An 18,986-nucleotide genomic window follows, 5' to 3' on the forward strand; every position below is an offset into this window, starting at 1 on the left:
ATGTGTGGTATCTTAACTCCCCAGTCAGGGATCTAACCTGCACTTCTTGCATTAGAAAGCAGATTCTTAACCACTGGGCCACCAGGGAAGTCCCCTAGAAGCAGAGTTTGACCACTGCCTTCTTCCACCTGGTGGTAATGTTTATCATCCCATTGTGATCCAGCAACACAGTGGGAGCTGTGGCCCAGGCCCTGGACTCAGCCTGCTTCCCTCTCTGGAAGCCTGTCATCCTGGATGCTAGGAGGCTCTGGAAGTCAGGCCCAGGTTCTAATCCCAGCTGTGCCGTGTATCTTTGGGTTAGTTATTCACTCTGAGCTCCTTTTCCTGTTTGTGGAAATAATCCATATAGCACCTCTACCTAGATGGTTGTGACAATGGAGAGAATATATATAAAGTCTGTACACCATAATGCATACCATAAATGCTTAATAAGCCTGGCACACCATAAGTGCTTAATAAGTTGTTGCCTGAAGTCCGTCTGAGTTCTGCCTCTCGCGGTCCCATCTGTGCCCTGGCTCAGCTCCTCTCTCTTCCTCCCACTGGCAGGTGATCGTCTGGGGAGACTACGGCCGCATGGACCACAAGTGCTTCATGGGCATGGCCCAGATCATGCTGGACGAGCTGGACCTGAGTGCTGCAGTCACCGGCTGGTACAGACTCTTCCCCACGTCCTCCGTGGCAGACTCTACGCTCGGCTCCCTCACCAGGCGCCTGTCCCAGTCCTCGCTGGAGAGCGCCACCAGCCCCTCGTGCTCCTAAGGACCTCGGGGAGAGGCCGGGCTGCGATGTGAGAAGGGGTGTGGCCGCCTCCCACCTCCTCCCCCCTGTACATAGTCCTCACGTCTCTCTGGCCCCCTTGCCCTGCTGCATGCCCGTTGGCTACTGGGCCTGGCCCAGCTGTCTTTGGAGTCTCTAGCGCGTGTGCGTGTGCGTGTGTGTGTGTGTGTCTGTGTGTGACCATGTTAGATCTATTCATTTGTCTGGGTGTAGTCGGTCTTGGTGACTATATGGGCTGAAACCCATGTCTCTCGGTGTCTCGTGGTAAAGAAACCCAAAGGAGAATTGTGAGGCCAGGACTCCCCCCCACCCCCACCCCGTCCCGCCGAATCCAGGGGTGGAAGTGGGGGACACGGCCATTGGTTCCTCCCGCCTGCCCTGGGCTCAGGGCAGAGCCCGCGTGTTCCCCGCCGTGCCTGTCCTTGGTGGTCTCTGCTTAGTTTTGTCTTGTCCGTTGTTCCACCTCTGCCTCTCCTAGCACTGCTGCTCTTTTTTGAGGAATGTAGCATCCATTGCAGCCGGCCGCACTGAGGCCCCTCTGGGAACCCTGACACCCCTCCTTTCCACCGAGCTCTCCAGCCGCTCTTCCTACTGAATGCATCCACAGCATATAGCAGCTCACCTAGGGCCCTGGCCAGGGCCCCGGGGAGCAGAAAATGCTGGGGAGCTGCAGGCTTGGAGATGGCTTTCTCCCTCCAGCTGACACCTCCCACTTCCTAAAAGTGAGATCCGAGGGGGTGTCGGTTCCCAGGGCTGCAGGCCAGGTACCTTGGCGGGAAGTACTGGTGCCTCCTCTTGCATTGTTCACCTCCGGTCTCCCTTTAAGCCTCCTCGCTTCCGACATGCCAAAGGAGCCCTCCCAGTGGACCCCAGGAGGTGCGGACTGGATGGTCTTGACCTGCAAGAGGTTGGCCTCACAGGGGATGTTGTCTACCAGGGTGGGCAGCCCCCGACAGCACCGGTGTCCTTCCCAGGCCCTGAGGGTGGCCCTGTGCCCCTCGGGGCTCATCCTGAAGGGGCCTGGCTTGTTGAAGGGCCACGGAGGGCGCAGCTGCTGGCAGGAAGGAGGAGGGCTGGGACTGACTTGCTCTAAGAATCCTGTCTGACCTTCAGGGATTAGCTGCATGAAGCTGACTATTAGGGGCTCTATTTTCTTTCTTTCTTTCTTTTTTTTTTTTTGCTCATTTCCAGACCAGGGTCTGTGTTTGAGAGCTCAGACTTACTGAAGCTCCAGCCTCTGGGCTCCCGCACAGCCTGGTTCTACACTCTATAGACCGTGACAGTCACCAGCTCTGTACAAGCAATACTCACCCCCTCGGCCTCCCCGCCTCCCGCGCTCTGCTGCTGCCGTCCGGAGAGCGGCCCGGCCTGCTCTTGACGCCGCTCCTGTCTCTGCTGTCTTCCCACCTTTGTCTGGTTGGAGCTTCCCAAAGCCACTCAAACCCTGACCTGATTGGACAGCTGGGCCCCCGGGGGGTGGGCACCAGGGCCTGGACTGGACCTTGTGAGATGCCGGCTGGGAATCCTGAAGTCTGGCTCGGGAGCCCAGATCTGTCCCTCTGCCTCCTTGGGTCTAGTGTGAAAGGCGAGAGGTTGCCCAGAAGATGGACATGGCAGCCCTCAGGTCCACGACTGCAGGGGAGAAAGAGGTAGCAGGAGGGGTCAAGGTCTGGGGCCCCCGCCCCTTCCCCAGACATCACCCCCGAGCATGGCATGACTCTCACCCGCGTACGTGGGGGGAGCCGTGGAGAGGTGGTTGGACTCCATTCATCACCAAAGCCAGGTGGACGTGGGGATGGATGCTGAGGCGGGGACGTGGAAACAGAGGCTCTCTGAGACAGACCGTTTTCCACTGAGGGGTTTCCTTTTCTGGCAGGATCTGCATTGGGCTAAAGCCAGGGCCTGACCACCTCCCTCCCAAGAAAACTGCCCACGGACAAAATGTGGGTGAGGGCAATGAGAACTAACAAAACGAGCGCCTGGGCTGACTTGCCGGAGCCGGATGAGAACTGTTGTGTTTGTGGAGAGAGGAGACAGCTGGGTTGAGTTTTCTCTTTCTCAGAAATTCTCCCCTGGCATTGGGATTGGGTAATGCATTTCCCATGGCAAAGGGCTCTGTGGCTTGGATCCTAGGGTGGGGAGAGGGAGGAAACTCACTTGCAGAAGAGTATTTGTATGTCCTGTGGGTGACGCTCTGCGTCAGAATGGTGCACACCCTCAGAATGGTGTGCAAATACTTGACAGCTTTGGAGTGGTGGGGTTATTCGTGATCCATAGGTTCGTGTAGATCTTTCCTGATGTGTCACGGAGCGGTGACACCCAGACTGTGCAGTCACCCCCAGGAAACGAGGACTATCAGAGAGGGTGTCACCCTTCTTCCCCTAGGGACCCAGGAAGACAAAAGATGGGGAGCTACGAGCTGAGGCTCTGCTGGGGAGTCAAAGGCTGCTGGCCCCTTGCCTCCGGGGAAGGTTGGCTAGGGGGCACATACTAGCCAGAGGGATGGCCTGGCCTGTCCTAGAGGTCGGACACTCCGCTGTTCCGCCTCACTAATGGGAAGTCATTCCCCACCCAAGTTGACCTTGGGGGATTACCTTTAACCCTTTGTACCAACTCAAGTTAATCCAGTTACCCCACCTGGATTTTCTCCCTTGAGAATGAAGTCTAGTGAGGCTCCATATACTGTGGTGGTGAGCGGCTGGGCTTACAGGTCTGTCTGGGCCTCCTGGATGCAGGGGCTTGTCTGAGAGGCTGCTCTGGAGCAAGCCTGTCCCAGTGGAGGAGGGAGCACGTGTGACTGCTGGCCTTCCCTGGAGGGGGGAGCATCCATCCCTTGAGGAGGGAACGGTGGGGAGGGGAGGAACATGATTCCTCCCAGGCACTGTTAGATGCAGTGTCACAGCTCCACGTGCCCGCTCCTTACCCCAGGGGACCCTGGGGCTGATGACAGGCTGGGCTTTTTGTCACTCCATCTCCCTCTGCTCGGGCAGGTTTCATGGAAGACGTGGCACAGACAGCCCTGCAGCGCTGCCGGGCTGTGAGCAGGAACCATGACAGATGATTCAGAGCATCTGTCTTCACGTTTCTGCCATGGTCAATCTGTCCCACTTCCTTCACAGACTCCTTTCCTAAAGGGGCGGCTGTGATGGGCCTTTGGTATGAGTCGGACTCCAGCGAATGGGGCCAGGTCTTGGTTCTTCACTGAAGGATCACATCCCTTTTGTCAAACCGTCTCCCGATCTACTCCCCCCCCCCCAAGTCTCTTGCCTGACCCAGCACTCTTAGGAAAGGAGGCTCTCAGTATGCAGCGAGCCCAGGCACTGCCAGCATTTCAGGGGGCCGAGAGAGAGGGTTGCCCCTGTCGCTCACCACTCATGGGATCACTGGTTCTTCCGGGGGCCTAACACCCACCAGGGCCAGCATGCCTGAGTTCTTCTTTACTGCCAGCCTTGAGGAGAGCGGAAGCCTCCCGCCCCCTTTAAAGACGCTAGAGCCCTGCAAGGGCACTTCTTTGGAAATGAAATGTAGCACAATCTTAGACTGCATTACCAGGAACCCTGGCACGCGACCAGGGTCCTTGTTCCACGCCCTGCAGCCCAGGAGAAGCTGGGCTCCCACCCCCACCCCCACCCCCCAGGCGGGGCTCCAGAGCTCCTGATAACCTCCGAGTCCCCGCCTTCTTCAGCCCAGAAAGCAGCAGGGCTTCAGAAAGGCTGCTCTTCTGCTTCTTGGGTTGCTTCCTGCACTGTGTAACCCTGTGGACGAATTGCTGCCTTTGCTCATCGGTGGAGAGGGTCGGGGGTGGGGGCGGGGGGTGCGTGTCTGGCCAGCAGGGCATCCGCAGTGGCTGCCAGGAGAGGGAGGGGTAGAGGTCTGCTGCCCGCTGGCTCATTTCTCCCTCCCTCTCTCTTCCTCTCCCCGGAGTTTTCTTCTCCAATATCCTGACCCAGAAAGAGGTTCCTTAAAATGCTGCTTCCTGTACTGGACTACCGTTCGCCTGCATGATCAGGGAGGAGATAGGAACGTAGACTCGTCCCCTACCTTCTCCCTCGAGTCTGCTTTTCACTCAGGTCAGAAGAGATTGGGGCAAAACAAAAACAGTCCTGACTGAAGGGCAAGCGTGCCCCGCCTGATCCGGTGAGGCCTGATAGGGACTGGATCGGCCTGGGCTGGCTGGGCAAGGGTTATTTTGAAAGAGTGCCTGACCATCTCAGAGTGATGTCAGTGATGCCAAAGAGAGCAACTTGGCCTCCTCGGGCAGCAGCTTTGCCAGCTGAGCCTCTCACGTGCGGCTCAGGTGTCGGCATGCCCCATGGTGGGACCTTGTTCTCTGACAAAGGGCTTAATCTTTCCATGTAGCAAAGCAACTTCCTCTCCCCCCAACCCTGAGCTCAGGCCTTTGTGGGCCCAGTAAGGCTATGCCTGTGAGGGAAACTTGCATTCTCCCAGGGGCCCAGACTGGCTTGGGGAGGATGCTCGCCACAAAGCCTGCGTGTTACTGCTCCAGGAGAACCTCCCCACGTTCTGGTTGTAAACTTGGCCAGCAAGGACAGGAGCCTTCAGCCTCCCAGGCAGTTCGCATTAATGCCAGGAAGGTCCTTGGGCCTGGGTTCCAGAGAGCTTGGCAAACAGAAATGGGCCCTGGGAATCCCAAAGGCAACATAGCATCCGCCCCAAAGGTCAATGGCCTGGACAGCCGGCTACAGAGACTCCAAGGCTGTTACATACAGAGAAACTGGGACCTTATGCAAGTCTCCTCCCTTTTCTGGGTCTCAGCTTCCTCATCTGCAAAACCAGAGCATTTGCTAGTTATTCCATGGTTCCCTCCAGGTTTTAAAAGTCTGATCTGGAGCTGATGAGGACTATGAGCCTGATATACCTGGCACCTGGTCCCACAGGCTGGTTCCTTCCAGCCCTGGGAGCAGGTCCTCACCCATCCACGCCCAGATGCTGCTTCTGACAAGAACTCTGGGAATCCTAGCGGACTCTGCTCCTTCCACCTCCTCATGGTTTATTGTTCTCTTCCTCTTATGTGGTGAGATAATTAAGGGTTGTCTGCAACGGACAATTTCCAAGGTGCTGATGTGAGGTTGCAGCCTCAGCTGCATCCTGCATAGGTCAGTATCCCCACCAGCAGACGATGCTGGGTCGGGCCTCGTCTCTGCTTCTAGAACGGGATCAGTGGGAGAATCTTAAAAGAAGAGGCTCTCTGATGGGAGGAGAGAGGGAGCTTATTTCCCTTCAAAGTATTTTGCTTCTTGAATAAAATACATATATATCACTCTTCTCCAGAATGCCTTTTGCAGACACCATCTCAACAGGCAGAGTGGCTGCTGCTTCCTTAGGAAAAGCTGGCTTGATTGTTTCATCCACTCCTTGAGAATGTAAATTCACAGGAGGCAGGAACCCCTTTTTTAGAATTTCCAAATGCATCCTGAAAAGAGAGAGAGCAGATAGGGACTGACAAGCACACTGTTTAGATAAGAAGCAATTAGCCTTTTACATTTTCTATATGCAGCATCTTCCCAAACTTGTGGCTCCCAGGTGGCAGGTGGATGGCTAGGAAGGACTACCGGCTGTTTCTTATAACATTCTTGCCAATTCCCTTGAGGAGAAAATCCTTCACATGGCTTCTGCATGTACAGTATTTGGGCAGCAAAAAAAAAAAAAAAAATTATTAAAGTCAGTTTGAAAATGGTTTCACGTGTTGTTTTCTGAAGATGGTTCTTAATTCTAAGAGAGAGAAAACAGTTCCAGGGGACTGAAACAAGGAAGAGGAAGATGCCTTGGCTGAGAAGCAGGAGAGAGAGTACATCTCAGAAAAAGCCCTGAAAGGTCTGACCTGGGCATCTGGGAAATCCATTGTCACAGTATATCACTGGGCCATGGAGTCTGACTACTTGAGGCAGCTTCCTGGTTCTGCCTCCCAGGATCCCTGCTTACAGGCCCTCAAAGCCTTCTATCCCCACATAGTCCACAAGGGATGCCCAGAACCAAATAGAAGGAAAGGTAAGCGGAGCTGAGGCCACTGCCCTTGACCCACTGCTGCTTTCTGAACACTTGGGTCCAGAAGCTCTGCTCAGGCATGTGGCTAGGGCAGTCTCGCTCGCTCAGCCACACCTGATGCAAGCAGTAAGCATAGCTGTTGACCTCCAGTGCTGTGACCCTGGAATGCCCCTTTCTTTCCTTGCCTCAAGGAAGGATATAGTCACTTCTGGGCAGTGCCACTGTCCTCCTAGGACTGGATTGGGGGTATGGAAGATGGATAAAGTATAGCAATGTCACAGCACATGATTGCCAGAGGAAAGGCTGACACCTGCCTACCAAGAGCCTTTCAGAGTAAACTCCACTGCTTTGGCTCTGGTCCTTGACCTTGCAGTTCCACTGGGCACCATCTCTTGTTGGAAGGCTCATGAGACTTATATCTAAGCTCTGGTGCTCCCCCAGCATCCTGTTTTTTTTCTTTCTTTCCCACTTCTGCTCTCTGAGACATCTCATACACTCTCATGGGTTTTAAGAACTTCCAAGCTTCTAGCCAGTAAAAAAAAGGAAAAAAAAATTTTTTTTTAAAAGAGAGTAAAATTAAGAAAAGAGGGACAGACAACAAAACTGAGATCCACAGAGACATTCTGAAAGAGGTTCTTTAAACAGAAGGAAAACGGTACACACTTCATAGGGTTATTGGGGGAATTCAGTGAGGTAGTATGTTTAAAGTGCTCAGAACAGTGCCTGGCACATAGCATTTACTATGTTTGCTGTTGTAAAGAAAATGATGGAATGGCTGAAATGTAAGAAAGAAATATGAGCAAAGAAATAAGATTAGTAACTATTAACATACAGATTATAAAACTAATAATCCTTACTTTTTAAAATTAAAGTCATGAACTAAAATACTAGAGAATGATAGCACATAAATTGGTCCTTGGAATGTTCTTGGAGGTGAAAGATACTGAATAACTTCAATCTTCCTTAAGTATCCATTCTAAAATCTAGAGTAAATACTAAGAAAATACAAATAGAATCAAATATATTAAAAAATCCTACATATAAACTATGAAGTTTAGTAGTGTATTAAAAATGATATAATCATGATCACCTGGGCTTCCCAGGTGGTGCTAGGGGTAAAGAATCTGCCTGCCAATGCAGGAGACATGGGTTCAATCCCTGGGTTGGGAGTTTCCCCTGGAGTAGAAAAGAGCATCCCATTCCAGTATTCTTGCCTGGAAAAGTCCATGGGCAGAGAAGCCTGATGGGCTGCAGTCCATGGGGCTGCAAAGAGTTGGACACAACTGAGCACACACACGCGCAATCAACTGGTGTTTATCCCAGAATATAAGGGTGATTTGATAGAAAAATTCACTGTGATTCACCACATCAATAGACTAACAGAGAGAAATAATTATCCTAATGCAGAAAAAGCATTTTGTAAGGTTTAATCCTATTTGTAATAAAACTACTGGCAACTTCCTTGATTTGATAAGAGACCACTCTAATGGCAGAAACCAAAGAGGAACTAAAGAACCTCTTAATGAGAGTGAAGGAGGAGAGTGAAAAGGCTGGCTTAAATATTAAAAAAACTAAGATCATGGCATATGGCCCCATTACTTCATGGCAAATAGAACGGGAAAAGGTGGAAGTAGTGACAGATTTCCTCTTCTTGGGCTCTAAAATCACTACAGATCATGACTGCAGTCATGAAAGCAGAAGACGATTGCTTCTTGGCAAGAAAGTGATGACAAACCTAGACGATGTATTGAAAAGCAGAAACTGACAAAGATCCATATAGTCAAGACTATGGTCTTCCCAGTGGTCATGTACGGTTGTGAGAGCTGGACCCTAAAGAAGGCAGAGTGCCAAATAATTGATGCCTTCGAACTGTGGTATTGGAGAAGACTCCGACAGTCCATTGGAGACTCTCAAGCAAGGAGATCAAACCAGTCAATCTTAAAAGAAATTAACCCTGAATACTCGCTGAAGGACTGATGCTGAAACTGAAGCTCCAGTATTTTGGTCACCTGATGCGAACAGTCGACTCATTGGAAAAGTCCCTGATGCTGGGAAAGATTGAGGGCAGAGAGAGAAGAGGGCATCAGAGCATGACACAGCTGGATGGCATCACTGATGCAATGGACATGAACTTGGGCAAACTCCGGGAGACAGTGAGGGACAGGAAGGCCTGGTGTGTTGCCGTCCATGGGGTCGCAAAGAGTCAGACATGACTGGGTGACTGAACAAAACATACACCAAAAAGCCTGTAATAAATGTTATGTTAATGAAAACATTTAATGTATTCTCTTTAAGATCAACAGAAGAAGAATCAGTGATGTTTCTTGGACCTGGCAGAGAACTAATATTGGAAGGCAAACTGCTACCTTGAAATCTGGAGAGCACACACAGAGAATTAGAGCTAGTCTGTGATTACCAGGGGAACCCGCTGGAGCCAAAACCTGATGGGAACACATAAATGTTAATACTAACAAATTTCTGGAGGCTGTGTGTGAACTACTTTGGGTATGATCAACAATTGGAGGCTGGGAAGGGTGCATACATTTATGGGCTTTTTTTCTAGGCACCCAAAGTAGCCATGAAATTAAAAGACGCTTACTCCTTGGAAGGAAAGTTATGACCAACCTAGATAGCATATTAAAAAGCATAGACATTACTTTGCCAACAAAGGTCTGTCTAGTCAAGGCTATGGTTTTTCCAGTGGTCATGTACAGATGTGAGAGTTGGACTATAAAGAAAGCTGAGCGCCGAAAAATTGATGCTTTTGAACTGTGCTGTTGGAGAAGACTCTTGAGAGTCCCTTGGACTGCAAGGAGATCCAACCAGTCCATCCTGAAGGAGATCAGTCCTGGGTGTTCACTGGAAGAAATGATGCTGAAGCTGAAACTCCAGTACTTTGGCCACCTGATGCGAAGAGTTGACTCACTGGAAAAGACCCTGATGATGGGAGGGGTTGGGAACAGGAGGAGAAGGGGACGACAGAGGATGAGATGGCTGGATGGCATCACTGACTCGATGGACATGAGTTTGAGTAAACTCCAGGAGTTGGTGATGGACAGGGAGGCCTGGTGTGCTGTGATTAATGGGGTTGCAAAGAGTCGGACATGACTGAGTGACTGAACTGAACTGAACTGAAAGTAGAGATCTGAGAAAAACCTAGTGGTTTTTTTCAGGGAGAGGGTAAAAGTTCTGAAAAACATCCAGAGTCTCCTCCATGACAAAGGTCTACTGTCCAGGGAAAACACTGAAACGACTCATTGGAAAAGACCTTGATGCTGAGAAAGATTGAAGGCAGGAGAAAGAAGGGAACAACAGAGGATGAGATGGTTGGATGGCATCACTGACTTCATGGACATGAGTTTGAGCAAGCTCTGAGAGTTGGTGATGGACAGGGAAGCCTGGTGTGCTGCAGTTCATAGGGTTGCAAAGAGTCAGATGCGACTGAACTGAACTGAACTGACCCAACTCTGGAGGACGGCATTTTCCCCACTCAGGGGCCCCCTAGATTTCCTCTCTCACCTAAGAGGAGATGAAAAGCTCAAAAAACACTTGTGAAAGTCATGACACCGGAAATGGACCCATTAAAAAAATGAGGTGCAATCATATTATAGAAGGCTTCCTCTGCCCCACAACTTATCCCCTACAAACAGGGATCTAATGGCTTACAACTGAAATAACTGCAAGACACAGCCTATTAGTGAAGCCCCAAATCAAGAGGGGAGATTAAAAACTGGTCACCAGCGGAATTTGAAAAATCTATGACACCTATGTGCATGAGACCATTTAACCGTCTCATCCTCTGTCGTTCCCTTCTCCTCCTGCCTTCAATCTTTCCCAACATCAGGGTCTTTTTAAATGAGTCAGCTCTTCACATCAGGTGGCCAAGATACTGGCGTTTCAGCTTTAACATCAGTCCTTCCAATGAACACCCGGGACCGACTTCCCCTAGGATGGACTGGTTGGATCTCCTCTCAGTCCAAGGGACTCTCAAGAGCCTTCTCCAACACAGCAGTTGTGCAGGAATCCTGTACAAAGCCATAAAAACAAAAAGAGAGGGAGGATTGAAAAAGAGATAAAGCTATCATTTATAGATAATTTGATTACTACCTTATTAAGAAGAACAATTATTAGAACTCATGAGAATATTCAGCAGCACGGTTGCTGGATGCAAGATCACACTACCAAAATCAGTTGCATTTTTTTTTTTCTATAACAGCTATAACCAGTAAACATATTATCCACAATAGCAATTCAAATTATTAAACAACAATTAAGAATACATAAGACCTTTATATAGCAAATTTTCAAATTCTTAAGAGTTGATGATCTGAATAAATGAACAAACATTCCCTGTTCTTAGATAAGGCAGTTTAATATAAAGATATTAACTTTCCAAGTTGATCTGTAAACTCAACACAAGCTAAAAATTTCAGTTGGTATGTTAAGTAAACTTACTCTGCAACTTATGTGCAATAATATAAGTCTATTAATGGTTAGATCAACTTCTGTTTAAAGAAAACTCAAGGATTGGCATGTAATATATCTAGGAAATTAATATATGATGAGAGGGGTACCTTAAAACAATGAGGAAAAGTGGATTGTTTAAAATATGTATTAGAGACACTCACTATTTGGACAAAAAAAGAAAGAAATCCCTGCTGTTGGGTTGCACTCCACACACTTGCAAGCCTTGTAGCTGCCTAGCCTGCAGAGGGAAGAGCAGTCTGGAGACAGCACCAGAATCATCAGCAGTTTATTGGACAGGGGATATCACATATCCAAAGCAAAAGATCCTGGAGTGACACCCCACTGTAGATGACTAGCAGGACATGGCAGCAATCTTCGCTACCTGAGAGGAGAAGGAGGCTACCATCTATGGGGGAATGACGTGATCAGTTACCAGGGAGACTGTGGCTGGGGCAGGAGGCAAGCACATAGGCAGTTACTGATCAAGCCCTGTAATTAAGAGGATTGGATAGTCATGTGAGTGAGGCAGGCCCTGGAGCAGGGCGGGGGGCGGGTGTACAGAGAGCAAGAGAACAGCCATCTTGGGTGGTCTGACCATACACCACACCTATATACCTTGCTGGACCCTTGTAATCTTGGTCCAGCTCTCTTCCATGATATCCCTGGGGTCAGGTATGTAGAGGTGCTCAGCAGCCAAATACCACGAAGGTCATACAGACACCAGCAACTAGAGGGCATCAAGAGTAAGATACCTGCTACACTAAAAACGGGGATTGCCAAGAGGTGGGCAATTTTAGAGCCAGGCACTTGGCATGCAGGACAAGGAGGAAGGTGAGAGTTGTCAGTTGTCCCTACATGGTCACATTAGCTGGGTCACTCTTGCGTGGAAAATCGCTGCAGACCTAGCAGTCTGACTCATTTTGCAGTGAAGTCACCATGATCACGCAGTCCGTGAACAGATTCCCTCCACTCAGGCTAGGGAGGAAATGTGAGATGTTTAACAGGCACAGTACAGGGGAGATCACGATCATTATACAAAATAAAAACAGAAACTGCATTCTGAGATAATACCATCCCTGCCTGAGGTGTTTGTCCTGGCCTGAAATACCATATCACCTGTCCACCTCTTGGAGAAGGAAATGGCCACCCACTCCAGTATTCTTGCCTGGAGAATCCCGTGGACAGAGGAGCCTGGTGGGCTGCTGTCCATGGAGATGCACAGAGTCGGACACTACTGAAGTGACTTAGCATGCATGCATGCATTGGAGAAGGAAATGGCCACCCACTCCAGTATTCTTGGCTGGAGAATCCCAGGGACAGAGGAACCTGGTGGGTTGCCATCTATGGGGTTGCACAGAGTTGGACACGACTGAAGTAACTTAGCAGCAGCAGCAGCCGCAGTCCACCTCTGTCCCCATAGCTGGTACCCAATCCTGGAGAGGTGATATAACAATGGCACAGAGTTAATAGAATGGGGAGGGGGAGCATCTTTCCCTAGTAGAGTTCCGGATTAATAACCTTAGTCATCTTGGGTGGGGCCGGGAAGAAAATAGGTGAAATCTCTCTCTTTTTTTTTTTCTAAGTCCCTTTCTAACTCTACTCCTCATCTGGTGGCAGACCCAAACCACCAGGAGCTAACCTGACAGTCCCAGGGCCATTTTATAATGTTTCCCTGGGGGCAGATCCTATGATAGCAAAAAAGTGAGCTACTATCCTGACCAACAGTTGGCAACAGTCCTTCGGTAGTAAACAGTTGAACTCAGATGGTGTTGACTAGTTGCCTCTGGGTTCACATGGCATTCACAATCACTCCTGGGATGTCCAGTTATAGTTTGTAGGACTTGAGTTAGCCTCCTGGCCCATAGGTTAAGAGCAGGATTCCTGTCTCAGTGGTGGTTCTGTCCCCTTCCCTAGCTGGGACCAGAAGGCCAAGGGGCCTCTTATTTTGCCATTGCCAAAGGCCTTAACCAAACCCTTCTGAGTAACCGGCCATGTCTGATTCACAAGCCTGTCCCTATCTCTGAGTTAATAACCCTAAAGTCTGTCACAGTGCTCGTTTAGGCGTGGTGGGTCAGGGGTATGCTTGTATTTTGTAGATAGTCCAGGTCTTTGCACTTTGTCTGTATTCACCAGCCATGCCTGTGCAATCAGATGAGTCACAAGCATGGGGCTTCTACTTTTTAACTGGAAAGAGACTCTGAGGTTGAGAAAATATCAGCAATGTAAAGAAAGAGAAAGACATCTCTTCAAGTCGTCAGCTGCCATCGAGCCCCCTAGCTAATGGTGGCTATATCAGGATCACGCCACAAGGTTCCATTCCCCATCCTTATTTCTTCTTGACATCTCGGCACTCAGGAGTTCTCTCAGCCTCCTGACTGGTTCACCTATTGTTGGGCTGCACCCCGCAGGCCTATAAACCTTGTAGTTGCTCAGCCTCAAGATGAAAGAAAGGGCCTGGAGATAGTAACAGAGACATCAGCAGTTTATCAGATAGGGAAATCTTACACGTCTGAAGCACCCCCTATGGCTGGCTGGCTGGGAGGCAGGCCGGCCACAGCAGCAACCTTTGCTCCTGAGGGAAGAGAGAAGCTACCACTTACAGTGGGAACTGAAGTCAGGTTGGCTTCTCAGTTACCAGAGAAACCTGTGGCTGGAGCAGGAGGCAAGCACGTAGGCAGTTACTGATTAAGCCCTATAATTAAAAGGACCGGATAGTCATGTGAGTGAAGCAGGCCCTGGTGGAGCAGGGGTCATACAGACAGCACGAGAACAGCCATCTCGAGTGACCTGACCATATACCCCCCTAAACCAAGACACAAAGATAAACCCTAGATGGTTCAGTAGACCCAAAAATGAAAGGTGAAATATAAAGTTAATGGGAGAAAAATGTAAGATAAATAGTTCTGTGAAAGAAAAGCAAGGAAGAACTTTGAATATTTCAAAAGCACAAACCATATTTTTAAAACTGTGTAATGTGATTACATTAAAAGTAAACATTTCTATTTAATGAATGGCACCATGGACAGAAGTTGATAAACAGATTAAAGAATGGGAATTTGCAATGCCAAAAAAATGTCATGTGACTAACAGCTATAGAATATACAAGGAAGTCCTGCAAATCAACAATAAATAGGTAACAACTTCCATGGGAAGATGGGCAAAGGAAACAAACAGGCAAACTCCAAAAGTTGATAAGCATATGAAAATAGCCTCAGAATCATTATAATCAGAGATACACAAATTAAAGAAATAATGAGATAGCACTTCATACTAATAATAATTGGTAAAAATTAGAAAACTGATAATGCCAAAGGACATCAAGGACATGGAGGTGTAATTGGTGTAGCCAGTTTGAAGAGCAGGCTGACATTACCTGGTCTAATTATATGCAGATCCTATGACCTATACATTTGTATATACCTCCATTAAAGGCACATGGACAAGGAATATTCATCATGACATTATTTGTGGTAAAGTGTGGCTGGTAGAATAGTGAACCCCCTGAAGATGCCCACATCCTAATGCCCAGAACCTGTGACTATGTTAATTTACATGACAGAAGGGACTTTGCAGATATGACAAAATTAAGGACTTTGGGACAGGGAGATTAGCCTGCATTATATGGATGGGCCCAGTCTAATGATCTGGGTCTTAAAAGTGGTAAACTTACCAGCTGTGGTCAAAAGGAGATGTGATTGCAGAAGGATGGACAGAGACGTAGTGTGACAAAAATTAGAACCTAAAGATACAGATAGTTAATCATACTCTGTTTATGGACTGGAAGGCACTATATTGTGAAGATGTTTCCTCCCAAATTTACCTCTAGAATCAGTGCATTTTCAGTAAAAATCCCAACAGGTTTTCTCTGAAGAAATTGGCATACTGATACTAAAATTTATTTGGAAATGCAAAAGACCTTGAATAGCTAAGGAATTTCGAAAAGGAACAGCTGAGTTGGAAGATTCTATCATCTGATTACAAGACTGATTATAAAGTAACAATGTTTTTGGAATAAAGGTAGATCAATGGAATAGAACACTATGGAAATAGTTTTTGACAAAGGTGCCAAGGTCATTCAATAATCTATACAAATGGTGATACAATAACTGGATACTGGAGTGGTAAATATGAATCCTTCATGATATACACAAAAATTAACTCAAAATGGTTCATAGACCTAAATATAAAAGTTAAAATTATAAAACTTCTACAAGAAAATACAGGAAAAAATATCTTCACAACTTTATGGTAGATAGCAATTTCCTAGAACATAAAAAGCAGTAACCCTAAAATAAATATCAAAAGATAAATCAGATTTCATCAATATTAAAATTTCTTCTCTTTGAAATATACCATTATGGCTCATAATAAGATGACAACTTAATAAGACAAAGTAAAAAAAAATGGGCAAAAGACAAACAGATGGGTCACAAAAGAAGTTATACAAATTGCCAATTTGATGGAAACATAAAATGGTATAATCACTTTGGAAAACAGTTTGGCAATTCCTTTAAACTTTCTTATACACTTACCCCAAAACCCAGCAATTCTACTTCTAGCAGTTTATCAGGAAAACTGAAAGGCTATGTCTACCCAAAGACAAAAATGCTTATGGCAACTTTATTCATAATAGCTCCACATTGGAAACAACACAAATGCCTAATGTAGCTGTCAGGAGTTGATAAAAAAAATAGAAACCACATAGTTACTTGAACAAGGGAATGTTAACGTTAAAAATTATTAACTCTTCAAGTGTTAGAGAAGGTGATAAGAGAGATATACTGAATATTCTAAAGCTGAAGGACTGTCCAAGGAAGAAACAAATTGAAAAGACGACCTCTCCTTCAAGATGGGACTCAAAACTTGTTGGAAAACATGTGTTGTGATATGAGGTGTGCTTGGAGCCCAGGCCAGGCTTGATTCATAGCCTCCAGGCCAGTAGGAAACATCCCTCTGGGGTACTGATAGCAGAGGCTGCCAGGGAGACCCTGAAGAGTCCAGGTCAGGAACCTACTTGCAGGCTGAGTGGTGAAGACTTAGGACACTTGTGCCCATGTCTGGAGAAGACAGCCTTCCAGGGCGCTGCTGGGTAGAGGCTGGCAGGTGGGTGCACAGGGAAGTAGAAGCCTGCTCATCACTGGGATGATGCCCGAGGACCACAGAGCCCACTGTGGGAGGCTCTAGTGAGATGGGCACAAGCTGTGAGTTCACAGGCATGTTCTGGACACACAGCTGGAGCAGAACGTTAATGGATGCTGCCAGGCATCAGTCTCTGGGAGCAGGGCAATTGCAAGAAGAGAAACAGAGCACACGAGACCCAGGAAAAGCTTCTTCCTGCAGTGTCCCTCCATCGCCATCTACTGACACAGCTTAATATTGTTCTCACCGTGAAGGAGAAATCCGTAAAGGGGGCTATCCAGCTATCAGAGAGCAGGTAATGAAGGGTAGATTTGGAATGAGAGGCAACAACAGTCAATATCTCACAACATGTGCCATAGAGAAGCAATTCGTGGCAAATCAATGTAGCAGGATACCACTCAGCACCAAATAGAATGAATCAGTGTTATGTGCAATAGCACAGAAGGATGGTAAAACAGTACCCTGAAAGAAAGACACCAAATACACAGAGTAAATATTGTTATATGAAATTCTAGACCACACGAAACTCATCTATAGGGAAAAATGTCAATCAGCGCTGCCTGAGGATTTGGAGTGACTGGTAATTTTTTAACATTTTATTTGTTTATCTGTATCAGATCTTAGTTATATTTTAAAGGGACTTGGTGTTCTCGGTGCTGAGGGTCCAGGTTCAACCACTGGTTAGGCTTCTCACTGTGGCCAAAAAATAATAATAAATTTATAAATTAATTTAAACAAATAAATATATTCAGTAAAAACAAGACTGGGAGCTGACTGTGGCTCAGATCACGAACTCCTTATTGCCAAATTCAGACTTAAATTGAACAAAGTAGGGAAAACCACTGGACTATTCAGGTATGACCTAAATTAAATCCCTTATGATTATAAGGGGAAGTGACAAGTAGAGTCAAGGGATTAGATCTGATAGATAAGAGTGCCTAAAGAACTATAGATGGAGGTTCATGACAGTGTATACAAGGTGGTGATCAAGACCATCCCCAAGAAAGAGAAATGCCAAAAGGCAAAATGGTTGTCTGAGGAGACATCACAAATAGCTGTGAAAAGAAGAGAAGTGAAAGGCAAAGGAGAAAAGGAAAGATATACCCATTCGAATGCAGAGTTCCAAAAAATAGCCAGGAGAGATAAGAAAGCCTTCCTCAGTGATCAATGCAAAGAAATAGAGAAAAACAATAGAATGGGAAAGACTAGAGATATCTTCAAGAAAATCAGAGATACCAAGGGAATATTTCATGCAAAGATGGGCACAATAAAGGACAGAAATGGTATGGACCTAACAGAAGCAGAAGATATTAAGAAGAGGTGGCAAGAAGGCACAGAAGAATTTCTACAAAAAAGATCTTCACAACCCAGATGATCACAATGATGTGATCACTCACCTAGAGCCAGACATCCTAGAATGCAAAGTCAAGTGGGCCTTAGGAAGCATCACTATGAACAAAGCTAGTGGAGGTGATGGAATTCCAGCTGAGTTATTTCAAATCCTAAAAAATGATGCTGTGAAAATGTTGCACTCAGTGTGCCAGCAAATTTGGAAAACTCAGCAGTGACCACAGGACTGGAAAAGGTCAGTTTTCATTCCAACCCCAAAGGCAGTGCCAAAGAATGCTCAAACTACCGCACAATTGCACTCATCTCACATGCTAGCAAAGTAATGCTCAAAATTCTCCAAGCCAGGCTTCAACAGTACATGAACTGTGAATTTCCAAATGTTCAAGCTGGATTTAGAAAAGGCAGAGGAACCAGAGATCAAATTGCAAACATCTGTTGGCTCCTCAAAAAAGCAAGAGTTCCAGAAAAACATCCATTTCTGCTTCATTGACTATGCCAAAGCCTTTGACTGTGTGGATCACAACAAACTGGAAAATTTTTCAAGAAATAGGAGTACCAGACCACCTTACCTGCCTCCTGAGGAATCTTTATGAAGGTCAGGAAGCAACAGTTAGAACTGAACATGGAACAACAGACTGGTTCCAAATCAGGAAAGGAGTACATCAAGGCTGTGTATTGTCACCCTGCTTATTTAACTTCTACTCAGAGTATATCATGCGAAATGCTGGGCTGGATGAAGCACAAACTGGAATCAAGATTGCTGGAACAAATATCAATAACCTCAGATATGCAGATGACACCACACTTATGGCAGGAAGTGAAGAAGAACTAAAGAGCCTCTTGATGAAAGTGAAAGAGGAGAGTGGAAAAGTTGGCTTAAAACTCAACATTCAGAAAACTAAGATCATGGTATATGGTCCCATCACTTCATGGCAAATAGATGGGAACAGTGGCAAATAGAGCGGAAACAGTGACAGACTTTACATTCCTTGGCTCCAAAATCACTGCAGATGGTGACTGCAGCCATGAAATTAAAAGACGCTTGCTTCTTGGAAGAAAAGTTATGACCAACCTAGACAGCATATTAAAAAGCAGAGACATTACTTTGCCAACAAACGTCCATCTAGTCAAAGCTTTGGTTTTTCCAGAAGTCAGGTATGGATGTGAAAGTTGGACTCTAAAGAAAGCTGAGCAGTGAAGAATTGATGCTTTTGACTGTGGTGTTGGAAAAGACTCTTGAGGGTCCC

General features: G+C 47.0%; 1 protein-coding gene and 1 pseudogene across 6 annotated transcripts in view; one reads left to right on the plus strand and one right to left on the minus strand.

Annotated features, from left to right (window-relative positions):
- RIMS3 (regulating synaptic membrane exocytosis 3) overlaps positions 1-6,476 on the plus strand; it is a 42,794-nt gene extending 36,318 nt beyond the window's left edge. For all 6 annotated transcript variants that reach the window (XM_020886102.2, XM_020886099.2, XM_020886101.2 and 3 more), the window contains one exon: positions 547-6,476. In XM_020886102.2, the coding sequence (XP_020741761.1) occupies positions 547-759 (213 nt within the window). In that variant the 3' untranslated portion in view covers positions 760-6,476. The remainder of the gene's footprint in view (positions 1-546) is intronic.
- The window catches only part of LOC110132653 (large ribosomal subunit protein eL33 pseudogene), a 57,381-nt pseudogene continuing 44,163 nt past the window's right edge, over positions 5,769-18,986 (minus strand).

This window comes from Odocoileus virginianus, chromosome 5 (assembly GCF_023699985.2).
Source record: "Odocoileus virginianus isolate 20LAN1187 ecotype Illinois chromosome 5, Ovbor_1.2, whole genome shotgun sequence".
NCBI lineage: Eukaryota > Metazoa > Chordata > Mammalia > Artiodactyla > Cervidae > Odocoileus > Odocoileus virginianus.